The 24,338-nt window shown below is 40.0% G+C and overlaps 1 protein-coding gene across 1 annotated transcript in view; it reads left to right on the forward strand.

Moving 5' to 3' along the window:
• The window catches only part of MALRD1 (MAM and LDL receptor class A domain containing 1), a 469,130-nt gene that overhangs the window by 82,792 nt on the left and 362,000 nt on the right, over positions 1 to 24,338 (forward strand). The window contains exon 14 of the mRNA XM_073334183.1: positions 30 to 176. Coding sequence (XP_073190284.1) covers positions 30 to 176 — 147 coding nt within the window. The remainder of the gene's footprint in view (positions 1 to 29; positions 177 to 24,338) is intronic.

Here is a 24,338-nt window from a genome sequence, read left to right on the forward strand (position 1 = left end):
CATCTTACCAGTTTTCATTTTTTTTAAAGGGGAAACAAACTTTACAACCACTGAATCTTCATCCCTTTTTTGTCCACGGGGTTATTTACCATGTGAAGATGGAGCCTGTATTTCGTCTGACAAGTTTTGTGATTTCACACCTGACTGCTCAAATGGGAATGATGAAGCCAAATGCTGTAAGTGAAAACATATTGACTAGTAACTCATGCTGTAAGGACGTATATACATATTCATTGGGAGTCTTGTGGCCAGATTTCCGTTACTTCATGAATGGTGTTATTGAATCGAGAGTAAAAACTCCAGAGATGCAGTGCTTTCAATTTGAATCTGTATTGATGTCTCTTTGTAGTCTTTGTACAGCTGCCCTGTTAAAGTTTAAAACAAAAAAGCTGTACGTGGATTTATCAGCAGAACGGAGCTGTTTAAAAGAGTGTTTTATTTTACAGCACCTATGATGTAAAGTACTAGATACAGTTTTATGCTGGGCTGAGAAAATTATTACCATGTTAGTCAGGGCCTGATTTTTCAAAGATGAGCACACACAGTTGCACTTGTCTAATTTTCACATACAAATGCTAAAATTGGATTTGTAAATCTAATATTTATGCATAGGCTTGGCCATTTAGAAGCACAGCTGGGCATGTACAGATGCAGTTACTCAGTTTGCACAAGCAATCATGGTTGAATATGTCAACTTTCAAAATTAGACCCTTGCTGTTGACTTAGATACTGACCATGTTGTTATAAAAGCCTATGAGCCATGATCATTATGCCAAGTTACCATGCATTTGCTGATTTTTCCAAAGGAGATACTGTCACAGATCCATAGGATCAGTGCTATGCCCTGAGCTTTGCTTGGAAGAACCTCTTCTGTGTGCCAGACTCCCAAGGGAACTCAGTCTTCCTTCAGGGTAGGCTACACCTACAGTCTGCCTTCTAAGACTGAACTTCTGGGGCTTCAGCACTTCTGCTTCACACCATGAGCTCTGTTCAGTGAGTCCAACTGAGAGAGACTCCTGGCAGAGACTAGTACACTCTTCAGGGATTAATGCACTTCACCAGATATTTGCAGAGACACTCAAATAGCATTGTCAAAACAGTCGGGTTTATTAGTCAATATAGCATATTGTATATTTATTAGGAATATAGCATAGGAAATCCCTAGGTTAGCACAAAAGAATGTAAGGTAAAGCATAGCCCAAGTCCATTCTGGTTAGCCCAGAGCCCAGCCAAGCTGTAGTGAACTCCATGTTCAGGCTCTGTCTGTCTGTCAGTTTGATCTTCTTAATCAGTTCCCAGGTGAGAGCTCCCAACTACTTCCAGAAGCCAACTATTGTGCCCCACCTCACATCTTCCCAGTTCTTTATTCTCAAGATGGTGGATTTTGCTCAGCTTCTCTGCTGAGAGGTAGGGAAATCCATCTCTCTCTAGGTCATAGGTTGCTAGGTGTCAATGTCTGTGTGATTGGATTTGCCATTGTCTTCTTGGATTCTCCACTGACATGGGGTCAGCCTCAGTCAGGTTTTTTTAATGACCCATTCAAGCTCAGACAGATAGGCGACATTCATACCTATGTCTCTCAGCCTGCTCTGAGAGCAAACAGTCCTTCCCCCCACCACCACTGGATAGCCATGAGGCACACATAGGATTCATAAAATATTACAGAAAATTCTTACTTCATCACAGGTACTATAAGCAATACTTAGTAAAAGATTATTGGAAAATATAGTATGATTATTTTTTGACAATTGTCAAGGTTCCTCCCCCACTCTGAACTCTAGGGTACAGATGTGGGGACCTGCATGAAAAACCTCCTAAGCTTATCTTTACCAGCTTAGGTCAAAACTTCCCCAAGGTACAAAATATTCCACCCGTTGTCCTTGGATTGGCCGCTACCACCACCAAACTAATACTGGTTACTGGGGAAGAGCTGTTTGTACGCGTCTTTCTCCCCAAAATACTTCCCAAAACCTTGCACCCCACTTCCTGGACAAGGTTTGGTAAAAAGCCTCACCAATTTGCCTAGGTGACTACAGACCCTTGGATCTTAAGAACAATGAACAATCCTCCCAACACTTGCACCCCCCCTTTCCTGGGAAATGTTGGATAAAAAGCCTCACCAATTTGCATAGGTGGCCACAGACCCAAACCCTTGGATCTGAGAACAATGAAAAAGCATTCAGTTTTCTTACAAGAAGACTTTTAATAAAAATAGAAGTAAATAGAAATAAAGAAATCCCCCCTGTAAAATCAGGATGGTAGATATCTTACAGGGTAATTAGATTCAAAAACATAGAGAACCCCTCTAGGCAAACCTTAAGTTACAAAAAAGATACACAGACAGAAATAGTTATTCTATTCAGCACAATTCTTTTCTCAGCCATTTAAAGAAATCATAATCTAACACATACCTAGCTAGATTACTTACTAAAAGTTCTAAGACTCCATTCCTGGTCTATCCCCAGCAGAAACCAGCATATAGACAGACACACAGACCCTTTGTTTCTCTCCCTCCTCCCAGCTTTTGAAAGTATCTTGTCTCCTCATTGGTCATTTTGGTCAGGTGCCAGCGAGGTTACCTTTAGCTTCTTAACCCTTTACAGGTGAGAGGAGCTTTCCCCTGGCCAGGAGGGATTTCAAAGGGGTTTACCCTTCCCTTTATATTTATGACAACAATTATGTAAAAGACCAGTGCAAATATAATATCAAAATTGTATTATCTAAAAAGAAGCTTGTTGTATTCTCTTACCCCATGCAGTATCATGTGTTACTGAATATGATCAGAGCTACAAGTAACATTTTGCCACCTTTGCTAATATGATACAAAGGTCCTACTCGTTAATTATCAGTTTTGGAGAGGGAATTTCATAGCTGCTGCTCATGAAAATGATCCTGGGACCAATGCACCTACAACACTGCAAAGTAGTGCCAACAGACAGATGAAATGAGGACAAGTACAGTGGACAAGTACTTCTCCATACAGTGTCTTCTCCCTCCTCCCCACCCCCGCCCCAGTAACCTTTAGTCCTGCATCATCCCCACAATTCTAGTGCATGGGCCTCTCTTGAATAAAGCAGTTGTTTCAATTTTGAAATGGTTTGTAACAAGTTGCATTCAAGGTTTGGGGCTTCAACAGATGAATGCACTGGACTAGAAACACACTTTCTCTCTTTAAAGAACATGTTCTCAAAGATAGAGGTAAAAAGGAAGCAATCAGCAGGGGTTAACGAGAGGTGTCTGCTTCCTTCCTTTAATGATGGGAGAAGGGGAAAGCAGTTGTGTTTAACACAGGACTCCAGCAAAGAGAGCAGGTGGATCCTGTTCCTTTAATGCAAGGGGATGGAGGAGAGATACCCAGGGGAAATACTTACCTGGCTGGAGTGAATACGCTATTTTTCCTTATGCGTATTCTGTGTTATTTTGGATTGAATAAAATGAGGAGGAGTAACTAGAAAAAGCTCATATATCTGAGACCTCTTTTGTTTGATTTGTGGAGATAAATATGCTGTAAATTACTTCCATTAAAAAAAATGGATCACTTGATGATTACCTGTTCTGTCCGTTCCCTCTGAGGCACCTGGCATTGGCCACTGTTGGAAGACAGGATACTGGGCTAGATGGACCTTTGGTTTGACCCAGTAGGGCCATTCTTATGTTCTTGTTCTTAATCACCCTGCAAATTGAAGTGTTTTCAGTAGTGAAACTCAAACCATTGGTATGTCACTCAGCATTTGTTCTGGAATAAACCTTGCCCTCCCACTAGATTATAGGAGGTGGATAAATGTTCGCAAAAGACCAGAAGGAGACCATTATGTTAATTTTCACTCACAGATCTATTTGGGAGTTTGAAGCTCTGGATTTCCAGGCGGTGAATATCTAGAACATTCTTACATAGATTCATAGATTCCAAGGCCAGAGGAACCTTTGTGATTGTCTACTCTGACCTCCTGCATAACACAGGCCATAGAACTTCCTTGAATTAATTCCTGTTTGAACTAGAGCATCTTTTTAAGAAAAAAAAAATCCAGTCTTCGTTTAAAGATTTCCAGTGATGGAGAATCCACCACAACCACTGCTAAGTTGTCAAATGGTTAATTGCCCTCAATGTTCAAAAAAAAAAGTACCTTATTTCTAGACTATTTCAGCTTCCAGCCGCTGGATCTTGTTATATATATTCTGCAGCTAGATTGAAAAGCCCTCCCTCTGTTATCAAATTTCTGTTTCACCATGTAGATAATTATAGACTGTGATCAAGTCAGACCTTACCCTTTGTGATAAGCTAAATAGATTGAGCTTCTGGATTTTCTCTCTATAAGTCACATTTTTCAAACCTGCAATCATTCTTGTGGCTCTTCTCTGAACCCTCTTCAATTTATTATCATCATCCATGTTGAAGTGTGAAGATCAGAACTAGACACCCTATTCCAATAATTCTCATATCAGTGCCAAATCTAGAGGTAACATAACCTTCATATTCCTACTCATTGTTCTCCTGTTTATGCATTGAAGGAATGCATAGGCCCTTTTGGCCACAGTGTCACATTGCAAACTTACGTTTAGCTGATTATCCACTATGTTCCCCAAGTCTTTTCCGGAGTCACTGCTTCCCAGGACAGAATCCTCAATCTTGTAAGTATGGCCTGTATTCTTTGTTCCTAGATGTATGACTTGTGTTCAGCTTACCAAGTGATCCAGACCACTCTGTATCAGAGACCCGTCTTCCTCATTATTTACCATAATTTGTTTATTTCCTATTATAGACAGTTCTACCATTTTCTTCTAGTAATGGAGCAACAGCATTGTTAGGATTCCTTTTGTTCCTAATGTATTTGAACTTCTTCTTACTGTCCTTAACTCTGCTGGCCATAGATTTCTCCTTGCAGTATTTCAGTTCCCTTATCAATTTTCTACAGTTCATAGCTTCTAATTTATGCTCATTGCTAGAAACTTCCCCCTTTTTCCATTTGTTTGTTTATATATCATTTACAGTTGTTTTCATATCCCACATAAACCAGGTTATTTTTAACCAGTATGGCCTCCTATCTGATTATAGGTTTTGGGAAATTTAGTAAAACCATAAACTGTTCCCAATTATTCACATTTTTCTGTTTAACTTCTGTGTCCCAGCTGATTTGACTCATGATTGTTTTCAGCTTTGTGAAATTGGCCCTTTCAGTGCACCGTGTGCGTGTATGTGTGTGTATATGGCCCTTTCAGTGCACCATTTGTGTGTATGACTTTATTCTGTTTCCATCTAACAAATGTGACTGAGTCATGATTGCTGGTACCTAAGCAACCACTAATTTTAGTTTTGTGATCAATTCCTCTTTCACTGTCATGATGAGATGTAATATAGAATTTCCCCATGTTGGATGTAATACTTTTTGAGTTAGGAAATTATCCTCCATAATTTTTAGGAATTCCAAGAACTGCCTCGTCCTGGCATAAGACCTCCAGCATTCGTCACTTAGGTTGAAGTCCCCTATAATAATGACTTTTTTTCTCTACACATTATAATAGGTAGGTGGTTAAGGAAGTGGTCCAAGTTTGATTATTGTTGCCATCCACTCCTCCATCTCCATTTATGATGGGATGGATGGGTCAAACCTGAGTGGCATGGTGTCCTGCCTTAACCACTTGAAATGCTGGGAAGTGTGAAAGAAAAATCCTGTTTGTGGCTGAGTCATTTTGGAATAGAAAAAAATGCAGCCCTGCATTTGGTGAGAGGGAGGGTAGGGGAGATATTTGGCTGGACCCCAGGGAGAAAGATCTGGAGAGGAGCAGCATGGACCCCTCATCTTCTCCCTTAGCAGTCTCATGCATAGACATGGCTTGAGCAAAGTGGTGGGCCCTTAGTTGCTACCACCCCCCCACACTGCTTGATTGGCTCATTTCTGGGCTGCACAATTGCCTCAGTAACTTGTGAGAGTAGAGATGGCTTATAGTGCTGCTCCTGGTTATGGGCTGTTTTCTTTCCCCAGTCACCCTTCCCCTGGGCTGTGTTCTGTCTTCCAGTTCCTACTGATTTCCTACTTAGCTATGCATTTTGGCAAGTGCTTTGTTAATGGTCTAGGAAGGGTTCTTCCGCACCCTCATTGTAGATGGGCAGCTAGTGGTTGTGTTTTTTGACCTTTTTTAGAGCCCCTTTTCAGAAGGTTTGTCTAGGGGTGAGGTACAACTACTGAGTTATTTGTTGCAGCTTAATTAAGGTAGAAGGAGGTCAGAGTTGCTATTACAGTCCTGGGCACTGACTAGGTGGTGTCTGGCGGGACCCTTGTTTTTTCACTGAATGGTGAGGAGAAGCACTCCTTTCCTTCCTTCCTTCCTTCTTCACATCTGGAAAGGGAAATGGGGTCTGGGCCCACTTGGTCCTGATCCTTGGATGGATTTTCACAAACTCATGGATTTATAAGGCCAGACATAACCACTGCGATAATCTAGTCTGACCTGCATAACATAGGGCTCTCCTGAATTAATTCGTGTTTCAGGTTCAGTAGTTTAACTACAGCATTTCTTTCAGAAAAACATCCAGTCTTGGTTTAAAGATTTCCATTGATGGAGAATCTGCCAGAACCCTTGATCAATTGTTTCCATGGTTAACTTGATTGCAAGTTAATATTTATTGAACACTTCTTCCTTTTCTGAATCACTATTAATATCTAATAATGAGCCTATATCATTGTTAGAATTTATTTTGTTTCTAATATACTTTAAAAAATTCCTTTTTATTATACTTAGTTCTGCCAGCCATTGACTTTTACCTGATGTCCTTCCCTTCCCTTATCCATTTTCTACACTTCATAATTTCTAATTTATTTTAGTTTTTCTCTCTTTCCCTCTTTTCCATTTGTTAAATGTCATATTTATATATGCATTTATTTATTTTTAATTCAAATTGCTGGCTTTACTTCACTACTGAACCAGAATGGGCTTTTAGACAAAGTTTTCCTCTTATTTGATTGCTGAATCTTGGCTTTTTGGCCATCTAATAAACTCTTCTTAAATAGATACTAATTTTCATTCACATTTTTCTGACTAAATTTTTCATCTCAGTCAATCTTGCTCATGTTTTTCCTCAACTTTGGGAAATTATCCATTTTGAAGCACCAAGTATATATTGCTGTCCTCTGTTTGGCCACACCGAATATTTTCAGGTCATGACTTCCTGTCTCTAGGCAACCACCAACTTCCATCCAGTGGTTAATTTGGATTTATGTATATTATTTGATCCTTGGATGTGTAAGCAGGAGAATATTGAGTAGGGCTAATACCCTAATTTTAAAAATTGCAATTATTTCTCATCTGGATTTCTCTGGCTTCAACTTCCAACTGTGGTCTGCTAGATCAAAGAGCCCTCTATTATCACATTTGTGTTTCCCATGTAAGTATTTATAGACTGTGATCAAATCACCGAATAACCTTCAATTTGATAAGATAGATAGATTGAGGTCCTTGAGGCTCTCACTGTGAGACATGCCTTCCAATGTATTAATAATCATGTCTCTTCTCTGAACCCTCTCCAATTTTTCACTCTCCTCCTTTAAATGTGGGTACCAGAAATGGACAAAGTATTCTATTAGTGGTCTCACCAATGCCAAATACAGAAGTAATACCACCACTCTACTCCTATTTGGTATTTCCCTGTTTATACATCCAAGGATTGCATAATATACATCAACCAAACTTCTAATTGCATTGAAAAAGGAAAGTTATTTGACAAGAGTTATTTTCTGTGAACCTAACTTGATTGCTTGATTATCCTCTTTTAAATCTTTATTAATCAAGTCTTGTGTCAGCTGTTTCAATATTTTGGCTGGTATTAAAATCAGGCTGACTGACCTGTAATTACTTGGGTCATTCTATTTACCCTATTAAAATATTGGCACAATATTCCAGTTCTCTGGAACTTCCCCAACGTTTCAAAACTTATTAAACATCAACATAACTACCCAAAGAGATCTTCAGGCAGCTCTCTTAAAACTCTTTGATGCAAGTTATCCAGACATACTGATTTAGTAGCTGTTGTTTAACATCCTCAGTTATTGAAGCAGCAGGCTAACGGCAGCCTTCTCTTAAGGATTGCTTTTCCTTTTATGGCTATTTGTTTGCAAACCTATCCTGATGGATAGTTTATGTAGGGAGAAGCAGTTCCTCCAGAGGTGGTTATGTTGTAACTAATAAAAATTAACTTTAACCAGATCTCTGTGTCGGTACGAGGTCAATATGTTTATGTTGTGAGGGTGCTTACACTAAAGCAGACCAGTGGCAACAAACTGAAACAGTCAAGAGTTTCTCTGCCAGTGAGGCAAAAATGACCAATGAAATCTTGCAAAGGGGCCATTATGGTGTCCTGTGTGTTGGTGGCAAATGTAAAATTGGTGCTTGGAATGTTCAAACATTGTCTGAAATAGCTACAGCCATTCTCCTCATCAAGCAGTTGAACACTGGGGTGTATACTGTATCTGAAGTGCACTGGCATGCAAGTGGTGAAAAGAAAGCTGAGGAGTATATGATTTTGTTCTCAGACGGCCCTAATGGATTGATGTAGCCAGCAGTGACCATTCTACTTTTACCCAAAGCCCAACAGGATTACAATGTTGTTATTAGCATCCAATTCCATGATGATTATGGGCATCTTACCATCATTGCTATGTATAGTTCCACCGATACTAAGTCCAACAATGCAGCCGCAGATATTTTTAAACCAGAAACTCCAGTCAATCTTTATAAAACTCTGAGAAGTGATGTCATTGTGATTCTGGGTGACTTTAATGCACAGGTAAGAAAGGATAATGACACCTGTGCAAGTATGCTCAGGAAGTTTGATATAAGCAGAAGAATAGGAATGGGTAGTGACTGCTGAAATTTGAGGGTGCCTGTGACATCATGATCAATGACTTGCTCTTCCATCACCCTAAGTTTCACAAGCAGAACTGGTACAACCTGGATGGTTTCACCAGGATTGCTATTGATCATGCCCTCATTGATGATCATTGACAGGCAACAGTTATGATTGTATGAGTGCCCAGAGGTGCTGAACTTGACATAACTGTCAACTTCTGCTATCAAAAGTGTGCATCCAACTTCAAAGACTGTTGCCAGTTCAGTGATGGAGCCTCAGCCCTTCAAACATCATCCATAAATCAGTGAGGAGATGCTCAAAGCAGTTGGAGCTAAGAAAAAAGCGAAGCTACAATTTGAGTCTTTAAAGACACCTTTCTTGAGAGCAAAAGCAAAGTCTTAATGAATTTGACTTCAGAATGTCATCAAGTCATTGTATAAGGAAGATAAAGAATCCTCTGGTCAGCTCAGACAACCAGTTGAAAACAGGCTGCTGCCACGCATGGTCTCCACAACCTTTAAATCAACTTTGCAGCTGCAGGGGAAGGTGGGACCAGCTTGTCTAGTAAAGAATTGGGATGACAGCATCCTCCAGAGTCTGCAGGATGAGTTGCATCAAAGTGAAGATCATTTCAAGATACTCCACAATTGTTTATTGTCTGCAGTCTATCTTCCACTTGAAGAAGAGCAAGAAGCTCTATAAGATCCATCTTCCTTCAGTCAAGAAGAGATCTGGATTATAATCCATAAGCTGAAGTCTGGGAAATCACAAGGGGTCTGTAATGTTACCCCCTGAATTGCTGAAGACACGTGAGAGTATTATTGTACCGTGGCTACATAGGCTCTTCCAGACTATCAAGTGCACTGATATCATCCCTGATGGCTGGAGGAAGGGGGGTTATTCTGCCTGTGTTTACGATAGAGGTATTACTCTCTTGTTGGTCCCAGGGAAAATATTTGCTTCCCTGTTAATATTTCAAATCATTTATGCACTTTGGAGCACATGCCAGGATACTGCGTGCAGCTGTAGACCTGGTTGTTCCACTGTCAACCAGATCTTTACCTTGAGATAGCTTTTTGAGAAGATGGCTGAACTTAATAAACTGTGAACATCACTTTTTATAGACTTCCACCAGACTTTCAGTTCAGTGCATTGAGCAAGTTTGTGGGATCCGATGAGGCATCTCAGCATCCCTGATAGAAGAGCTCTATAATGGGATGGAAAACTGAGTTCAAGTCAATGGCACATACAAAACGCAGTTTCCTACCTCCACCGGAGTTCGGCTAGGCTGTATTCTGTCACTATCATTGTTTAATATCAACTTAGATTGGTTGATGGATAAGCTTCAGAAGGCAGCTGTTGGTGGCATTGAGCTGAACATGATTCTGCTCCGAGATTTTGAATATGCTGGTGACATTGTCTTGTTGTCTTGGTTTGCTGAATCACTTCAGAGGATGGGCAATCTGGTCAGGCAAGAAGCAGTACTCATTAGTCTGCTTATTAAACTCGATGAAACTAAGTCCCTGGCCATTTCTGTCAAACAGCCTCTCACTCCAGATTGCAATGAGCTCAGACATTAACCTGTCTAGACAGACCATCGAGTAGGTGGCAGCTGTCAAATATTTCATCAGCATCATAGACTGTCCTGGAGGATGCACAAAAGAAGTGGATGCTCATGAAGTAACTGCTGCTGCCATTTTTCAGGCCCTTCAGTGGCCTCTGTGAGGATATCATGACATCAAACTTGCTACAAAGCCACGGATCTATAGAACTACAGTTCTAGCAACTCTGTTTTATGGAAATGAATGATGGTGCCAAGGAAGGCTGAAGAACATCAGATTGGCAGTTTTGATGCTTGTTGTCTCATTTCAAGAGGCAGGACAAGATCAGAAATGAGGATATTCTGAGCCAAACTCAGCAACCTCCTCCATCAGCACTGGTTCAGTTTCTGGCTTTCTTGGTGTGGATATAAAAAAATGGAAGATCGGTGAATTCTGAAGTGTATGTACCAAGGAATGCCACTACATGGCTGGCGATCACATGAGCACCAAAAGCGTTGATGGTGTGACATGATTGCCAGTGGTGGACGTATAATCAGACTATCTTAAGCACCTTGCTAGATTGATCTGGGGGAACTCAGTTTGCAAGGAGGTCACATCCCTTTGGGATTTGCAATAATGATGAAATCTCTGTGTATGATGCCTTATTCATTGTGGTATCTAGGCCAAGTGGGCTAGGATATTGTGTGTATTGTGTGAACTTAACACAGTTAATAAGTCTTTGCTGAGAGATGTCATAAATGATTACACTATTGCACTGAATAGGTCAATTTGTTCATTGTTAATTGCAATGTCAGTGCAAGTAACTAGAGAAGTGTAATCCTGGTTTGCTCTGTGCAGTGTCTTAATGAAGCTCATAAATGGAATTGGGCCTGAACTTTACTACCATCTCTGAATTCAGGATATGAACAATCCCATATTTTAGAGGACTGGAATTCAGTGTTTATATTCTCCTCATTAAGCAGAACTGGATTGGAACTGCGCTTTGAACCAAGATTCTGGGTCTGGATCCTGGGGTTTGGTTCTGGCCCAAAGAAAATATTTGCATCAGACTGCAATATTAAATTTCCTGTGCTGCCTACCAGAGAGCTCCCTGTTTGAACAGAATCTCAATTAAAACCCTTAATGAGACAAGCAGCTTTAGTACATGTTAAAAAACCATGAGATCTTAACATGACTAAAACCAGCATCAGCCATTATGCTAACTAGAAGCAAACAAAAACATTCTAAATTCATTTCTTGTGGTGCCACTGTCACTAAATAGGGTGTAGGACAGAACCCAGACACCTGGTTGTGTATTTCTACTGAATAGGAGCAGAATTTCTCATTGTATAGTCCCTTGTAGATGACACTGTGAGAACTGCACCAGTCTGAGTATCGCACTCCCAGAGCACTTCTAAATGCTGAATAGTATTCAAGTGCCTCATAGTACTAAATAGAGTAATAGCTCTTTACAGTCATCTCAAATTAATTTTATTCCGACCCTTGATCTTTAAAGGGCTTTGGATTAAAAAGTAATCATTTTAAAGTACCTGTCATTATGCTTAATCTCCACTGTAGTCAAATGTCTAAATGGCAGATTTGGCAAGAGACACTGCTGTCTAAGGTTCTGATCCTGCAAACATGTAAGTAACATTAGTCTTATGAATAATCCCATTGAATTCGCTGACACTACTCAAATGAGCAATGTATATATATTGAGCTTTGACGCATGAGGGCCTGATCCTTATCCACTGAAATCAGTTGCAAAACTCCCTTTGACATTGGCAGTGCAGGATCCAGCCCTTAGTGAGAGTAAATGCATGCTTTTTTTCTTAATCACATTTTATAAACATAATTACAATAGAAATATTACACTGAAAACACTGTAGATACTACATAACATAGTCTGTAGTGCAGACAGGTGGTCATCTGGGGCTGACAGGCCGTCTCTCAAGCCCCGGTTCCAGTGCAATGTCTTGTTGTGTTGATACTACGGTGAAGTCATCCAATGCAGACTGGGTGTTGGCATAATCTCCTCTTGCTGCAAAGGCAGGTGCAAGATAAGAAGCATTCCATACCCACCCATCAGAAAGTCGATAGGTATAAGGTCCCTTCTTCTCTATGATTTTAAGAGGAGCTGTGAATATATGGTCCCTTTGCATAAAATTCCAGGTTTTCGTATTCTAACGAAGGAACCACACTCAAACTTTGGTTCCTTAGCACCCCGCTGCTTGTCTGTGAAAGCCTTATACTTTGCTTGATTCTGTTCAACTCTTTTTCTCACATCATTCTCGGTTGGGGCATCAGGTTGTGCATGTAACAATCCAGCAATGTTCAATTTAGTATTCATCTGTTTCCCATGCAGTAACTCTGAGGGTGATCTTTGCATTATGGCTTGTTGTGTGGCCCGGTATGCTTGCAAGAAATCAGAGGGGAAGGTTATCTATAATCACCCTTCCAGTTTAGCCATTTGCAAACACTCTTTCAAACTTCTGTTAAACCATTCGATTTCCCCATTGGCTTGAGGGTAATATAGGGATAACCTGTGTAAAATGTTTCTCTCTGCTACAAAAGTTTCAAACTCCAGGGAAGTAAATTGACTACCATTATCTGAAACCAGTTCTTTGGGATTACCTTCCCTGCTAAAACTGAAGAGAGGAACTTACTTACTATAGCAGAAGAGATTTGCGATGTAAACGCTACCTCAGGCCATTTACTGAAATAGTCTATTAAAATGATGGCATAATGGCAGTCACTTGGAGCAGTATCAAAGAGTCCTACAATGTCAATCACCACTCCGTTGAGTGAGGAACAGGCTGTAATGGAGGGGTACATGTCACTGCTGTCTTATCATGCATCTGGCAAGTGACACAGGATTTTATGAGTGCTTCAGTTTGAGAGTCCATCCCTGGCCACCAATACATATCCCGTAGTCAATGTTTGGTTATGACAATTCCTTGATGAGTATCGTGTGCCAGGTGTATGAGTTTTGACTGTAATTATTCTGGCACAAGGAGCCAGTGTGTATCTCATAGCACACACCCATCAAGCAAAGAAAGTTCATCCCGAACTCTAAAATAAGGCAGCAAAACGGGGTCAAGGTTTTTATGGTTACTGGGGCCATCTTTGTCAGAAATTCCCGTAGTTTTTGTTGAATTGGACATGCTGAACAAGCAGCTTGAAATTGTTCTCTTGTAACTGCAGTAAGAGTGCTTCTAATAAGCGCAACTACTACATTCTTATCCTCTGGTGAACCATCAGGTGAAAGCAAAGGCAGGCGAGAGAGGCAATCAGTGACCACATTTTGGTTTACAGGCTTATATTCCAGTTCATAATTGATAGAGAGTAGTCTTGCAGACCATCTAGCAATATGATATCCTGCTCTTCCCAGTCCTTTCATGGTGAGCAACATCGTCAAAGGGCTGTAGTCTGTGCGCAACTTGAACGTGCGGCCCCACAGGTAAGTTCTCTATTTTTCAGTAGCCCAGATACAAGCATGTGCTTCTTTTTCGACTGAAGAATATTTTCTCTCAGCACTACTTAGTGTCCTTGAAGCAAACAGCCCCAAGTCCATAATCAGAAGCATCAGTAGTTACAATTGTGGGCAATGCAGGAGTGAATAGTGCAAGTACTGGACTGTGTACAATCAAGTCTTTCACCGTTTTGAAACTAGCTTGTGCTTCTGTTGTCCACACTAAGGTTGAACTTCTCCGTAGTAATTCTCATAACTGTTCTCATAACTGTTCTCATAAGAAGCATAATTGGGAATGAATTTTGCATACCAGGTAGTAAGACCCACGAAGGACAGTAAGGTTTGCAAATCTGTTGGAGGAGGAGCATTTGAAATTGCCAGGATATGATCTGGATCAGGTTTTAGTCCAGCCTGTGAAATTGTATGCCCCAGAAAGCAGAGTTCAGTTTGTCTAAATTTGCATTTGGACCTATTGAGCTTGAGGCCTGCTTTGCTGATGCAGTTTAGTTCAGACCGCAGGTTATTGTCATGCTTCTTAGAAGTATTTCCAAACACGATAATATCATCCAGATAGCACTGAACTTCTTGCTGAGTCTTCAACATCAATGACATCAGTTTTTGGAAGGCACTTGGGGCAGATGCGAGACCATATGGAACACGTTTAAAATGAAATAGTCGCTCATGTGTAATAAATGCTGTGAGGTCTCTGCTATCTTCATGCAACATAACCTGGTAGTATGCGATCTGCAAATCAAGAGTAGAAAACACCTTTGCTCCATGGAGTTCTGCAAATACTTCTTCTATGTGAGGAACAGGATGGCTTTCAAGCACAATAGCTTTATTTGGCTCCCTTAAGTCCACACAAAGGCGAATGCCTCCACCCTTCTCCTGCATCACTACTACAGGTGAAACCCGTTCCGAGGAGTCAATCTCCTCATTAATGTCCTTTTGAACAAGTTTTCTAAGTTCCTCTGAAATAGCTTCCCTGACTGAAAAGGGTAAGTGCCGTAACTTCTGTTGTACAGGCATCACATTATTCCACGTTTTAACTTTATGCAGAAACCCATAAGCACAGCTGAGTTTCTCCTCAACCTGGTGTTGGGGGTCGCAGCTGAAACTGGCGTGTGTACTGCAAGAGTGCTGTGCTGAGGAAGATCAATTCGTCCATTAACTACCCTGAGATTTAAAGCAACTAATAAATCTCTGCCAAGGATAGGAGTGCCTTTGTGGACAATGTAGAACTCTGCAGTTACACAGCAATCATCAAAAGTAACAATTGCTGGCAGACAGCCATGTACTGGAATATGGTTTTTCAAATAGCACACCAAGTGAAGCTTGGGTTCAGTAAGAGGCACATCTTTAAAGTAATGCAAATAGATGGAATCAGGTAGTATAGATACTGCTGAACCAGTGTCCAACATTAGCTGAATAGAGTGTGATTTGCCTGAGGGTATGGTGGAAAGGTTTACAGTGCACTTCATTTGTTCTGGACTGTGTGCAGTAGTGATTTTGTCCACACTCAGCACAATAACAACTGGTATTGTAACTGCATGCGCCTGTTGATTGAACTGGCTGCTGCAACATACTTTAGCAAAATGCCCAATCTTTTTACAATGATTGCACTGAGCTACTTTTGCCGGACATCCTGTGTAGCTTGCAAGGTGTTGGGGGGATCCACAGTGAAAGCATTCTTTTACTGTATTTTGAATTTGCTGATTCGGTGGTTTTTCATTCGTTTTCCTCTTGGAGTCGTTTGTCTGTAGCAATAGTGAACTTTTCTGCAAAGGAGTCACAGTTTGGATTGTGCCTCCTGTATTCATGCTCATTATTTTGGCTTCAGCTGTAGCTGACTCAATCTGAGTAGCAATGGTTATTGCTTTTTCTAGTGTAAGTTATGGTTCTAGAGGTAAGCGTTCTCTTACACGAAGCATGGTTGTTTTCTCAATGAGCTGGTCTCTAATCATCTCATCTGCCATATTCCCAAAGTCACAAGTTACAATCAGACTCCTCAGGGAACAAAATACTGCATTATAGTCTCCCCTGTTTTCTGCTCATGCTGGCGAAATCTGTAGCAATTAACTACTACATTCACTTTTGGTACAAAAAAGTTCTTTAATGCAGTGAGTGCAGTCTCATATTTATCATCTGCAAGGGAAAAAGTGTAAAATATATGCTACCCTTCTGCTCCAAGGCAGTTGATTAGCAGAGCACACTTTCTTACTTCAGAAATCTCTGTAGCAGTGATTGCAAGCAGATAAGTCTCGAACATATGGATCCAGGCAGTAAAAGCAATTGGAGGCTCACCTGGGCTTTGCAGAAAGGGTGCAGGTGGATTCAGAGGCAGAAGATCCATCCTCATCACCAAAATGTTGTAACAACCAGGCAAGGTACTAACAAACTTTACAAGGCCTTTATTCTTAAAGTGGAAACCTCATTACCAAGCTGCTGCTGCACCCTTGGTAGTTCTCACTCAGCCTCCTCAACTCCCTCCTCTCCTTCCTGTTTCCTGTCCTTTCAGACTCCCAACAGCCAGTGCTCCCTGTTCTAATAATTACAAGCAGCATCTAAACACTACACCTGGCAACTTTATGCCTTAGTTTCCCTCCCTGCAAAATGGAAATAAGAATACTTACCTACCTTAGAAGGGTATTGTGAGGATAAATGCATTAATATTTGTTCAGTGCTTTGAGGTCTTTGGGTGGAAGCACTTTGTAATAGCCAAGTATGATTATGATTAGATGTTTTATTATTATACAGTGGCAACATTCAGGAATGAAAACATGCAATACATCTTAGTTCATCACCTGCATAACTTTTGTGATATACAGTATGTTTTTTCCAAAGAAATGTCTATCACTGTTCCAAAGATTAATTTCTCTCTTTGAAAAGAAATTTCTTCTAGACCAGAGGCCTCCGTTTAGAATCCTCGCCAAGTAGTATATTTAGAAAAGTGACCTATCATATTTATATGTGTCTTCTGTAACACCAGTATATACTATCAGTGCCAAAACCTGCATAATACATTTTGGAAGAAATCTAAAAGCTTTCTTTTCCAATCTAATGACGATGATGGCCTAATGGATAAGTCATGAGACTGGGAGTCAGTAGACCTCAGTTCCATATGTCTATTAATGACTTGATGTGTGACCTTGGACAAGTCATTTCACTTCTGTGTGCCCCATCTATTATCTGTTTTGTCTATTTATACTGTAATATCTCTGGGCAGTGACTGTCTCTTGCTATGTGTTTGTATGACAGCAATTTGGTCTCAAGTCTGACAGTGTTTGTTGCTCTTCTTAAATCCCAGCTCTTGGAGATATTCTCTTACATGAGAATCTTTGTTTTCATTTAAACAAAAACTAAAACATTTCTAGCCTCCTGTTTGCAGTGAATCACATGAAAATGTGAACCAGAAAGGCTAAAAAAACAAAACCAAAGCAAAAAAACCAAAAACCAGAAGGCAAATAAAGAGCCTCAAATTTATTTATTTATTTTTAAAATCACATGATTTTTATGCCCATCTCATGAGTTTTTAGTTCTGACTGAGGTCTGTTGATACTGAAATATTGAATGGCTGCTCAGTAAGTGAGCACCATCTATGCTACGCACTGAATGAGGCGGGGTCTTGTGGAAAAAATAGTATGTGATCATGTAATTAACATGTTAATTAAAATGTATCACAATGCATACACAAGACATACAGTAAAAGGGAATATTTACCTAGTATGTTTAGCCTGTTAAAGTGTAAAGTCAGAATTAGATGGCAGTGTTAGTTTTACAAATGATTTTTCTCTTCTGATTTTGCCTGTCTTGAATGAGAAATTCTTCCTTCATTAAACAGGATAAATAAATATACCTATGTGCTGTGCCTACCAAACTGTCATGTCTGTCTATTCCTAAAATAAGCCTGTCTTGCCGGCTGGAGTGGACTACTACTGTGAGCCCTACCTCAGGGCAGACTGTCAGAAAACAGGGCAGATGCCCCCAAATTGGTGGCATGTTCTACAATTAGATTTCACCAAGCCAGTAACAAATATGAAGACCTGTATACACTAACAGTCTTACCATGGAGTTAGACAGTCCCCTTCAACTCTCCAGCCTGTCTTGCCACTCAGACAAACTGAACTTTGTGATAATGGTCACTTAAACCAAAAATCACACTACATCAGGTTTCTCCCAGTCCCAAGAGACCAGTCACTAGCCCCAGATCAATTTGTTCTTCAGATCGCACACCAAAGACAGTGTTGGCAGCTATTTCTGTAGTAAACTAACCAAAGGTTTACTAGCTAAGAAAAAGAATGAGAGTTATTGAGAGGTGAAAGCATGTAAAATATATGTACAGGTGAATCACACTTTGTAATTCCAAATGGTGACTGCGATGTAATAAACTGCCAATTTCTCAAAAATTTTTCAGGGCTACCCACAATAACTCTGGGGATTTCTGTCTTCTTATTCAATTATTCTGCTCTGTTAGAAACCAAACAGTCCAGAAATAAAACATCTTTCTTTGAATCCATATTTATATCTTCTTTTCACAGAAGACAAGGAGACAGTCTCTCTATCCACCTGGGCTTTTCCTTTTATGATGATGGTGGGCGAGGACTGCACTTTGTACCTCTGACTTTAGGTCATCACCACAATGGACGTTTGTTTTGGAATTAGCACCTTTTCTGAAAAAGTCCTTTATTAGCATTCCCCAAGGCTTCTTTGGTGTCTGATGAGTTATTTAGTTACAGAGCTATAGACAGTGCTATTGCTATTGCTATTACATTATAACAGGAACAGGTCAGTGAGTAATGTTCCATTAGTTTTATGAAGTTTAAACACTCAAAACACTAATTGCCTTGATCTATAGTAATACACAAGTGAATTGACCTGAATACACTCTGACATGACCTGGTCTGCCACCCTCACAAAGCCCACATGATTGAAATCACAGCTAGTTCTATTACATGGGTGTTGTAACGGATTTCCCCAGACCCACTGACTAGTGGAATGGAAAGCGAAAGAAAAAGTGTTCTGGAGCATTGTGCTCTATCTGCATTAAAGGATTACTGGATTTAAAGACAGTGTGGTTGTGTTCACATGAACACCCCATGCTTACACACTATTTTGATTTAGTAGATAGACTCCCAAGAATAGGTTCTTATTTTTAGTTTGAATTTAGTTTATATTTTTTAAAAGGTTCTAGTCTAGGTTCAGGACTCTTGTTGTTGACATTGTGCGGCTCAGTGTTACAAATGGATTCCTCATGGCTTTACTTATTTCGCTTGCTAGGTGTACCTAAAGCTAAACATTCATTCCATGCTCCCAAAAGTGTAAGGAATTTTGTTTGAGGTAAGGAATTAACAAATGTCAAGAAATGACTTCTTGGGGAAGAGGTAGTCTTCCACTTGTTTGAAGATAGTCTGCAATCTCCCCTCACTAAGGATCCAGTTCAGTAAAGCACTTAAGCATGTGAATTTGACTCATTGATTTTACTCTTCAGAAACCAAATTGAACCAAAGTAGAGTAAGGGAGCGTTCATTAGGAGCCTGAGTTGACCAAACCATCTGACCTTCAAATACAGTTTTTTGTTTGTATCTGGTTTATATTTGAGGCACTATTTTGTTACTGTTGTCTGAAATACTGCAGTTTGTCCACACTTAATATAAGCATTAATCTTTTTATTCTAGAAATTAGGCTGGCATTACTACAAGAATAATTTCACATTGTATTTTAGAATCTGTTGTGCAATGAAGAAGTGGCACATTAAGAGGAATAGTGTATATGGGAATACAGACCCTATATACATTTTATTTATTTTTAGTTTAAATTGGTTCTGTCTTGATAAAGCTTTATAGTATATTTTTCTCTATCAAGATGGATATTTCCAAAGATAAGATGATTTATGGCCTAGTTGCTAAAGTAAAAAAAAAATTACCATAAGTTGTCTTGTTTGCAAAATAAATGGTGACTTTAGGTCATAAAATGTTCAAATCTTTAATCTTCTGATGGATGAATGTTGAGGGGCTGTTGGTTGCTAGAATCTCTTCAATCAGTTATTTTTATATAAGATTTTAATTCACACTTTCCATAAACTGGTGAAATAATGTCATCTCAAAGACTTTTCACCTGACTGAGGCCATGACAGCTACCTCAGAAATGTACTCCGTTCTGTATTTTTCATATTTTTGGGGATGCAGATGTCTCCAAATATTTTTTTTAATTGCTGGCTTAAGCAGGACTTTCCCAAAATTGACATTAGCTATGGATAACTTAACTCGATCCTGATTAGACTATGTTGTATGGTTTCAGGATAGGCCTTGTATGTGATTTGCCCAATGCCTTGTAGGAAGCTGCTGGAAGGAGGAGTAAAAACAAAGTTTGCAAACTATAAGAATCAAGAGTGAGACCAAGAAACCCCACCTTTCAGGTCAACAAACCACCTGAAGGAAGACTGACACTCTTGAAACCCTAAAGCTAGCTACCTTAGGGAGAGGTGGTCAAGACATCAACAAACAGGCTATACTCGTCTTTGAGCAGTCTTCCTGCAGCCAAAGAAAGCCCACTAATAAGTGCTGTTCCAGCAACATCACCCTCTGGTTCATTGTCTACAGTCCCCGCTAGAACTGGGGGAAATGGTTTTCCCATCCCATGAAAATTTTGAAGATTTCAAATATTCTCCTATTTCATATCAAGACGAAAAGCAAGATCTTTAACATTTTTCACAAAAAGGTGGAGAGAGACTGAATAGCCACTTGCCTGATACTTAAGAGCCCTCACCTGGAATGTCGGAGACCTAGGTTCAAGTTCCTGCTCTGAATCCGGTAGAATCGAGACTTGAATCTATATCTTCCACTGCCCAGAACAGAGACTTGAATCTATATCTTCCACTGCCCAGAATAGAGACTTGAATCTATATCTTCCACTGCCCAGAACAGAGACTTGAATCTATATCTTCCACTGATTGTCCTAACCTCTAGTCTATTACTTATTCTGAGGTGGGGTTCTCTCCCAAATTAAAAATCACTGCATCAAAGCATTCCTATCCAGCTCTATTTCCAATTTCTATGCCAGGACAATCCAGAAGACTTCACTCTTATCTTTAGTATCTTATTTTTCCTTTTTTCTATTTTTGTCTTTTTGTTTTTATTCACTTGGTGACATATCAGCTTTCTTTTTCTTTAATATTAGGATACAAAAGTGCAGTTGTATGCATGTATGCATTTGAGCACCAGTGAAGTCCATACAAGGAAGGTGCCAGAAAAATGTTCCCCCAGTTTAAACAGCCTTAACAATAATCTTATAAAATACTTAGTAAAATGGGCTCTGTATTTTGTGTTTGAGTCCTAAGAAATTTAAAGCTGTCAGCTGTAAACTGTCAAACCAGAGTCACCAAACTTCCACTTAAAATCTGGATTGTAATATCTCGGGGGAGAGGAGGGAGAAAGGGTTAGCTACCACACTCGAAGTGAAATCTAATGAGGAAATTTTATAATTGGCTTTGAGGCTCTAGTTAAACACGAGATAATTTGGTTTCAGTATCAAAATATTTAACCAGTTCCAGTTTACAGATTTGATTGACATGGATAAAATTCGAAAGTTGAGGTATGTAACCAACCAGATAGGTACTTTCTTAGTTTCCTTTTTAGAATTCATATGGATTGATTATTTGTTATATTGATCTGATTACTTTACTAATTGGATGATTTAATTTCCATACAACACTGATGCTAACCTGTTGATTTGTTTTTGATTTTATAGTGCAATGCTTTATTTTTCATTTAGTATTAATAACAATAGTTTAGCTGTGGTAATTTTTTATTTATCTTTGTTTAATATTTTTAATCATTTACAAAACTGATACTAAGTCACATTTCAGTCAATAAGCAACGTGGGTTCAGAACCTTGGAGGATCTGGTTAGGTACCAGCTGGTCAGCCTAAAACACCATGAGATGGCATTATCATTAGTAGTAGTAGTACTGTAGTGCCTAGGAGTCCTGGTAATAAACCAGGAGCCCATTGTGCTAGGTGCATACGTGTATGGTTCCTGCGTCAAGGAGTTTGCAATCTAAGTATGCAAAAAGAAACAACAGATGGATACAGACGGAGGAGTACAAGTAAACAATGAGATAATAGGGGTCAGCCCTATAGGCAGTCATCTCTGCATACCAACAGCCTAACCTTTGCTTTCTTTACTTAAATTGCAACTTCAGATAAGCAAACTATTTTGGACCTTAAAGGTTTGGTTTGAGTTTTAGTTGAAGGTTTGAGTCAGTTCCTGTTCTGTCTAAGTATATACCTGCATTCCTAAATTAAATGCATGGTCTACTGCTTCCTTTCTTTTATGTTCCATCTCTTCACTCTTGGATGCAAGTCATCTGGGCTTGGAGACTTAGCTGTTTTAGCTTCTTTATTTACCTCTTTTGGTGTAACCACCGGTGTCAGAAGTTTGTCTTTTTCTTTGCTGCTGGCTCCCTTGCAATACAGAACATGTTTTCATATTTTTCCTGCAGGCCCTGCTGAGGAAAAACTAAAGGAGAAATAGTTTTCCTTGCCTATCTGTTGCTTCCTCTCTAATTATGTTCCTTCAATGCACCTACAGTCAACTCCACCAAACCCTGGCTCCTTATAGATTTGCAAAATATTATTCATCATCTTGTCATTTTTCATCAAGATTTTCTTAATCATTCTCTTCTTCGTTATCTACACTATAACTGCTTTTGGCATCAACAGCACTGTTGATTTATATACCCCATATCAACCTATATTTTCCCTGATCACACCCTGAACTTCCTTGTTGTTTTATATTTCTAGGGTTTTTATTTCTCAGTGGTATTCATAATGGAATATTTTATCTAATACTCTCCACTTCATATCCCCCGAAATTAGCTCTTCACCCCCGATGGCCAAATGTTACGTAAGCCTCTAAAATATGTGTCAAAGATTCTAATCAATCTCTTATGGAAATACCATATACAGTCAATAATTGTTTATTAATAAAAATAAAAATGGTACTTAAAACATATGATAAAGCTTGAAAATGATGGACAACATAAAACAGTGCAGAAAAAGATAGAAATAATATTAGGTTAATTTATTTAGGATATCTGAAGTTTTCTATACCCTCAGTTTTCAGGATTCAGCATTTTAATGCCCATAAATTATTGTTTATTGCCATAAATTAACAACACTTTTTCCAAGGGACTCAGATAAATTTGAGTCTAAAACGTATGTTAACTTCTGTGTTGTGATCAGATGCATTTGAGCTTTATGGCCAGAAAGGCTATGGCATAAGTGTGCTACTTGCTGAAGTTTCAGGTATTCTTTGAGGACAATGTGAGTGATGCTTAGGTTACCATGGCTGTCCACAGTTTTATTAAATCCATTTCATATGAATAAATAATAAATCTCTGTATAAAATAACTCCTCAAACAATTTTCTTTTATAAAAAGAATGTATATATTGCAGGAATAAAATACCATTAAATTTGAGCAATTATATTTAGGAGAGTGGAGTCTGTTATTTTTTCATTTTTTTGTGTCACATATTTGTCAAGATTTCAGTAATTTGCTGCAACGCTTCTCATTTCTCATCTGTCATCTTTCCACTTGCTTGAATATCTAGATATACTTCATTTAGCATTACACACATTTTCTTAAATGTTTACTTTTCCTTTAAATTAATGCCTCTGTCTTATCATTTTGGGGATGCAGTGAAAGTATTTTCACACTTAACTAGGCTGTCGTATTAGGTCTTTTTCACAGAGGTCCTACTTTCACCTGTTTGATACTATCTTTTAATGATTAAGGCTACATTTTAGTCATGGGTATTTTTAGTAAAAGTCATGGACAGGTCACGGGCAGTAAACAAAAATTCACGGCTCGTGACCTGTCCATGATTTTTACTATATACCCCTAACTAAAACTTGGGCCAGGGGCCACAGGTGCTCTGGGGGACCAGGCCGGGGATGCTGCGGGAGCTGGGGAGGGTGGCCTGGGACCCTCACTGGTGCGGCGAGGGAGCGAGCGGTGGCTTGGCCCAGGACCCCCGCTGGCACTGGTGCCGGGGTGCGGTCAGAGCATGTGGCCTGGGCCCCCCGCTGGTGCTGGAGGGGGGCAGGCGGCAGGCTCCCTACCTGCTCTGACCGGCATGTCCCTTCAGCTCCTAGGGGGAGGGGCGGCCGGGGGGCTCTGTGTGCTGCTCCTGCCACAAGCACCAACTCCGCAGCTCCCATTGGATGGGAACAGCAGCCAGTGGGAGATGTGAGTACAGTGCCTGCGGGCACGGGCAGTGCATGGAGCCTCCAGGCCCCTCCGCCTAGGAGAGGCAAAGACATGCTGGTCTGAGCTGGGTAGGGAGGTGGCTGCAGGGATATGCCGGAGGGAGCCAGGTAGCACCCCCACCCCCGCCAGGTAAGCACTGCCCTGAACCCCAACACCCTACCCCAGCCCTAAGACCCCTCCCACACACCCAAACTGCTGCTGTTGGCCCAAGGGC

Source organism: Lepidochelys kempii, chromosome 2, assembly GCF_965140265.1.
Source record: "Lepidochelys kempii isolate rLepKem1 chromosome 2, rLepKem1.hap2, whole genome shotgun sequence".
NCBI classification, from domain to species: domain Eukaryota; kingdom Metazoa; phylum Chordata; order Testudines; family Cheloniidae; genus Lepidochelys; species Lepidochelys kempii.